Below are 6,730 nucleotides of genomic sequence, written 5' to 3'. Positions count from 1 at the left end.
TCCCATATCTTACCCATGGCAAAGCAAGATTTGTGATCCTGTTGATAGTCCTGTTTGCCCACTGCTATGCAACATTCCCAAGAGTTTAGATTGCTACATGTGGATCCTTCTCTCCCAACATGCGAGCTCTATGTAGATGACATACTCCATGTGCATGAGTATCAACTTGATAATGAAGACATCTATCCTTAGCTTTTGTAGCAAAGTTTTAAAAATTCTTTGTTCCTTGCCCGAAATCGTCTCAGAAGAATCTAGCCTCTAAGGATTCCATGGTTTGGACTCCAAAGAGTCTAGACGGTTTAGCTGACCAGCCTGTAGGTGGCAAGAAGCTATAACAAACATGATTTTATATCTATTAATAAAGAATATCAAAAAAGCTACCCTTCCATAGAAAGGCCAATTTCTTTTTTGCCTTTCTTTGAGAAGGGTTGTTTTTCCACTTCAACCTTCTATTGAGAGCTCAAAATTTTTCTTCAATTCTCTAGAAGGCTGCCTGCAGAAATAAACCCTAAATGGAGGTTATCATAAGCCCTTCAAATGAAATTCTGGGATAGCCTTGTTAATTTGAGAGATGCTGCCATTCCTGTGGGCAGGCCATTGTTAGAAAAAAAACCGTCTTTTACTTTACTGTATTTTTCAGGAATCGATTTGGAAAAAAAAAACAGCATTTGCCATTGAAATTAACGGTGATCTCTACCAAGGTAAGAATTTCTCCTGGTATTTATTGATGGGTAGCACTGGATCGAGCCTGGATCCGAAATTGTATTGTAATTAGAAAAATATGCGCATTGGTACTGTTTTTGGGCCTTTGGATATTGAAGTTTGGAGTCTGCAAAAGGCTGAACCGATCAGCCAACTAAGAGACTCCCTTAGCCTTTTGACAAGATGTATTCTGTGAAAAGACTGAACACGTTTTCAGCTTTCTATCCGCGGTGCGATTTAAGCCTGGCCCTGCATGTGCATTTTTTTAAAGTGTGGGCAATCTAGCAGCACATTTTGTAATTCAACCTTATATATCGATACAAATCTAACCTTTCCTGCGGGAAAAAAATAAAATCAAACCTCACCAAATCACGAAAAACTTGGGTTATTAAAAGACACACCCTGTATTCTTTACTGATGTACTAAGATTTACAGAATAACTTGTCTCCTGCACTCTGATTTACTTAAATTTTACCGTGTACAATGGCATGCTCTAATTTAATTGGACCGTTTGCAAAGAAGGGGCGCTATTATATTAGATTGGTTTCAGTATAATCTGCAAACCATACTGGGGCCTAAGAGTGATCATGCGCGCTGGTGCATGCCTGTACGATGACGCCACGTAGAATGTGAAACGCTGTAGCATGGCGGCCACGATCAGCTTGGCTTCAAGCAGAGAGAAGCTCTGGCCGACGCAGAACCTGGGACCGAACCCAAAGGGCATGAACGCAGCTTGCTGCTGGTGGCCGCCACCGGCGCCGCCGGCCGAAGAAGCATCCGCCGCCGCCGCCTTCGCTGCCCCTTCTGCAAAGCGCTCTGGCTTGAACTCGTTCACATCTTTGCCCCAGATCTCCTCGCTGTGATGCAGCACGAGGATTGGCACGAGTAAGGCAGTGCCCTTGCGAAGCTCGATGCCGCCCAGCCTCGTGTCCTTCGAGCTGTAACGAATCAACTGTATAATCGGTGGATACAAGCGCAGCGACTCGTTTAGGATCATGCTGACCTGCAGGAAGCATTTTCCAACCATTCGAGCGTAGTTTTATCACTCAACCGACAATCAATCATCGAAAGTGCATGAAATCAATTAAATAATTATAACATACAATTGGGAGATGGATTATTGACTCGGCGTCCGGAGGATCTGCCCCGCACACTTGCAACACCTCGCCGCGTGCTCGCTCTTGCCACTCCGTGTGGTGAGCAAGAAGCATGGTCGTCCATGTCAGAAAGCTGGATGTTGTCTCGTGCCCGGCGAAAAGGAAGGTTTTGCACTCATCCACCACGTCCTGAACGCTCAAGGTGGGCTTTGCAGTCCTATTATCACCACGCAGCTCCGGCCTGTTGGCCATCAGCATGAGGCTCAGAAGGTCCCTTCTGCTAGTGCAGCCATGGTCACCGCCCGTGGCCTCCACTAAATCGGCTAATCGCTTGGTAATGATCGTCCGAAGGTGCCTCTCTATTTGTCTGGTAAGACGCCACCGCAAGAGATTCTCGGGCGTGGGCAAGAACCTAGCAAGATCGATAATCCACCGCTGTCAGTACTGGATATGGAGTACAGTGAACAAACTCTATATAATTAAGGTGCAGATTCATGTAGAAATTATAATTATTACCTGCTTCCTGGAATACAGGCACTGCTGTCGGCCTCCATAATGAGAACTTGCTGCTGCCTTTGAATCTCGAAAACTTGTCGTCCCTCTGCGTAGCTACTACCAAACGCAGTGCGGGCAATCACATCCGCCGTCAACTCTACGAACTCTGCATAAACCTCAATCTCAGAGCAGTTTGAGCCACTGCTTCTGCATTTCCTCTCCCATTTCAGAAACATTGAGTTAGCGGACTCGAGGATGGTCGGTATCATAGCCTGTTAACGTCCCTACGAGAGTGATTAGAATAAATTTCCAACGTTAATTAGGAGAAAAGCCAGAATAAACACGCTCAATCCAAAATTCATCACCATTAGCGTGTCATGCCGAAAGGCAGGATTCACCACCTTGCGGTGAGCTGCCCACAGGTCTCCATTTACATTTGGGAGGCTGTTTCCAAAGAACTGGTAAAACTCAGGGCGCGGTGTGATCTTTGTCAAGTGCGCGCAACGCTCGTAAAGCACCTGCTTCACGAGTTCTGGGGCGACGATGAACAAGCGTGGCGTCGAACCATACCAGTAGTAGAACTGCTTACCTACGCCAGGAATCAGAAAACATTGAAAATCGCAACCATTCATAATTTAACAGGATTTATGATCGTGAGCCAACATGAGTGCAGGGCCTGAGCTAGTTACCATGAGTCTGAGACCATTTCTTATAATGAGGCATGACATGGGGGACAATGTCATGGGAGATACTCCGCATAGGAGCAGATTGCACCATCTTCACAATGTTTGCCTGCTCTGGTATGTTCCCGGACAAGGAGTGGTAGCTCAAGCCCATAATGCCCTGCTCCTTCAAAGCTCTCGTTATAACACGAGGCCACCAGCAGCATTTCAAAAAGCAGCGGGAGCAATGCACAGCAACTATTGCTATGGCGGTAGCTATGAGAGTACTCGCTACGGGAGCCAAAGGCCCAATGAATTCACTTGCGGTGCCTTCCATGTGGCATTGGGCAGTCAAGTGAAGCAACTGGTGCAAGAAGCGTGCAGTTTTATAGTTAAAAGAAGACAGAAAAAACTCATATATAACACTTTCACTGCTTTGCGTAGCGTGTTTTCACTTTCATAACGCTTACGCATATACAGCACAACACAAGACAATGACGTGCTGATTTGTCAACAGTCGTATGCAATGTTTTTAAAATAAAATGAAGTTTAATGTCATTTACATTTAGCAACTGTAGGAATTTACCACTGTGAATGACTATTTAGAAACTGAATTGTTTTTTTAAATCAAAGCAGAAAATACAAACATTTTTGTCACTAATATTGGAAGCGTGTTAAAGTTTTTTTTGTCTTATATTCGGGTTACACATATATATACCCTAGCATTTTAAGTATAATAGAAAGCTATAAATCTAGAGTGGGGATAGGGCATGGGGTCCAAGTAAGTCAGGCCACATTCAAAAAAGTAAGCGCTTGATAATAAGGCAAAAAAGTAAGCGCTTGATAATAAGGCAATAATAATTGTAAAAGTATGCATTAACATGGCATTTGGTTAATTATTATTTATATCTATTTTTATTTTTTATTATTCTCATGCCGTACACATGGTACGTTCACTAGAGGAAGAATTACACGTAGCAGGTTCAGGAAAGCTGACTGATGACTCTGATGTATCTAAGAGAAGTTTTTGTAAAGGTCTGCCTTTGTTAATATTACATATATTTATTGTTCAAAAAAAAGTGAGCAGAGCCTCGGTCATTTATTAGTCTCTTTTTATTCAGCATTTACCTTTGTAAATATTTTTTTTTTTAAAACAGACAGGAGCTGGTTGATGCAGGCAACATCAAAGGAATACAGGGGTTAAATCTGATGATACCAATGCATTGGTAATCAATGACCCTAACTCTCTACAAAACTTTGGGGAGTGCCTTGATATCTTCTCTAAAGCCTCAGGCTGTGATCTACCTTTGTAAATATTGTATGTATATATATATGTGTACTTCATTCCATGATATTTTACATTTTAAAATTGTCTCAAGAATTTTGAAATGTACATGTTAAAAGGTTTTTGAAGACACAATTTTGTAGTTGGAGGTTTTTTTATTTCTTTTTTAGATTTTCTGGTTTCGCTAAAAAATTGAAATCTGAAGCTTTATGTATTTGTTGTAAAAGATATTTGGTAGCAATAGTAGCGGATTCGCCATGCCCTTGTTTTTAAAGTGAGTCGAGGATGGATCACGTGCCTCGCCATCACAATGAGGAGCTACCAAGCCCCTTTTTCGCCGCCCCAAAAAAGGATTCCATTATGGAATTATATGAGGCCACCTGGGTCCTGTCCCCTACTTCCATAATGACGCCACCTGTCCCCTCTCTACGGCTCCATTTGTCATCATGAGCTCCCGTACGGGTTAAGGGAACTTATTGCCACCTGTCATGGAAATTTCAACACAATGCTCAAGCAATGATCCCGCTGTACTTCAACATGAAGAAGCATGCTAAAAGCGGTTTGATCATTGATGGATATTTTCAATGCGGGCATTCCAAGAAAGGAAATGGGTTTTCTCTATTATTGCTAACCGAGGTCCGAAGGCCTTATCTCAGTGCCGGCATTCCAAGAAGGTATATGGGCTTTTTCCTGTATTTTTAACCAATAATATTTATTTATATTAATTGTTACAAATTTGACATACACTAAACCTACTATCTACTCTTTTTTCACCTCATTAGAACTAGCATGCACTGAAGGGCTTTTTTTTTGTATTATTGTTACAAAACAAGTAGCTCGACCCATCTCTGTAAGGGCCAAAACCTTATAAACTTCCAATAAATTCTCTCTTTATTTATTTATTTATTTTACTAAATACATGGAAAAAACTACTTTCCATTTTTTTGTGCCATGTGGCAAGGGACAAAGTAGCCTCTTGACCCGTCCTTGACGGGCAAGAGTATTTGACCTACCCTTGACGGGCAAGAGTATTTTTGCATGCACCCTTGTAGACCGCAAATTAGTGTATCTCTATAGATATATATATATATATAGATAAAAGTGAAGGCATGTTTTGGTGTAAGGCCATGGGAGGCTTTTCCTTAAAGGAAACCAACGAGCTGGCGCTAAGCCAGTGACCCATTTGCCTCTAGTAAAAGGCTAAATTATGGCCTTTTCCGACCATCATGGTTTTCGAAAGGAATATTTTAAAAAAATTCTCTTTATTATGTGGCAAATTTTTATTAGTTCTCTATTTTTTTAACATTCTTGGTGTGTTGATTTATTGGCCTTCTATTTTCACTGCTTATGTGTCATCAACTCATTTGCTTCAGTTTCAATAAAATTTTCGTTGCTGATGTGTCAGTATCCTATGTTGCATTCTTTAAAAACACAGCTGGCTGATTTGATGGCTAGGATTTATTTTGGCAAACCGAAGACTGTGATGGACTTGATAAGGGTGCTTATTGCTCAATGCCCATCATCAAGATAAAGTGTCAAACATGCACGGCTGCATGAGTTAAAGCAATTGCAAGCCCACAGAAAAAAGACACCCAAGTGACCCAACTTTCCAAGGTTCGGCAGGAAGGGTAATAATCATGATTGTGGACAGGGTTGAAAGTACTGTCACTGATTGCATCTAAAGGAGTAACTCGGGACCAGAGAAATTGACCACGTGACTGAAAATAGTGAGTGACCAGTCCATTCGCAAATGCACAACGCCCCACCTGTAACTTTGTGGCTGAGCTTGGAGCCTTGGCGACGACAGTGCCGAATCTGGAGGTCGTCCGTGTCTGCGGCGCTCTTTACTACCGTGGTGAATAATTTATTTCACCACATACATTTTTTTCAAAAAAGAGATAGAAAGAAAAAAGAGAGACTAAATGTTTAGTTCCAGCCTTAGTGCAAATTAAAGTAATGTTTAGTTCCAGCCTTAGTGCAAATTAAAGTTTATTGAATGATTATTATTGGGTTAAACGTTGCACCAGCAGTAATGATGCTCATGCCTCCCCTTTGAGGTACACGAGTAGGCGCGAGACCCCTCTTCGGCAGGTCAATTGTTAACCGGTGTTTATATATATATATACACACACAGACATATATGTACATACATACATACATATACACAGACGCACACATATATATGTGTGCGTGTGTGTGTATGTATGTATGTATATACATATATGTTTGTATGTATATACATATATACATATATACATATGTGTGTGTGTGTGTGTGTGTATACATATACATATATATATGTATATGTATACACACACACATACATATACATATATGTATATACATATATATATACACACACACACACATATATGTATATACATACATATATATATGTATATGTATACACACACACACACACACATATGTATATATGTATATATGTATATACATACAAACATATATGTATATACATACATACACACATA

General features: G+C 41.0%; 1 protein-coding gene across 2 annotated transcripts; it reads right to left on the bottom strand.

Moving 5' to 3' along the window:
• Positions 1-862: 862 nt before the first annotated feature.
• Positions 863-3,337, bottom strand: LOC147627439 (cytochrome P450 734A1-like). 2 transcript variants are annotated; one of them, XM_086815068.1, is made up of 5 exons: positions 2,984-3,337; positions 2,696-2,883; positions 2,316-2,566; positions 1,806-2,211; positions 863-1,705 (listed from the first exon to the last, which is right to left on the bottom strand). In XM_086815068.1, the coding sequence occupies exons 1-5, from the start codon at positions 3,291-3,293 to the stop codon at positions 1,238-1,240; spliced, it is 1,623 nt and encodes a 540-aa protein (XP_086671194.1). In that variant the 5' UTR covers positions 3,294-3,337; the 3' UTR covers positions 863-1,237. The 2 variants fall into 2 exon arrangements, with proteins under 2 accessions (XP_086671194.1, XP_086671193.1); XM_086815067.1 differs by having other exon boundaries at positions 866-1,705; positions 2,660-2,883.
• Positions 3,338-6,730: the final 3,393 nt, after the last annotated feature.

The sequence above is a fragment of the Cibotium barometz genome, chromosome 20 (assembly GCF_041138505.1).
Source record: "Cibotium barometz isolate CiBa-2024 chromosome 20, ASM4113850v1, whole genome shotgun sequence".
Lineage (NCBI taxonomy): Eukaryota > Viridiplantae > Streptophyta > Polypodiopsida > Cyatheales > Cibotiaceae > Cibotium > Cibotium barometz.
The sequence above is the reverse complement of the archived record's forward strand: the minus strand, read 5'-3'. Positions and strand labels throughout refer to the sequence as shown.

Bases quoted from the DNA above. Each gene is read 5' to 3' on its own strand.
- LOC147627439 (XM_086815067.1), bottom strand. From the start codon at position 3,293: ATGGAAGGCACCGCAAGTGAATTCATTGGGCCTTTGGCTCCCGTAGCG. The intron at 2,884-2,983 runs GTAACTAGCTCA...TTCCTGGCGTAG, and splicing joins GAAATGGTCTCAGACTCATG to GTAAGCAGTTCTACTACTGG. The intron at 2,567-2,659 runs GTGATGAATTTT...GGACGTTAACAG, and splicing joins TTCGGCATGACACGCTAATG to GCTATGATACCGACCATCCT.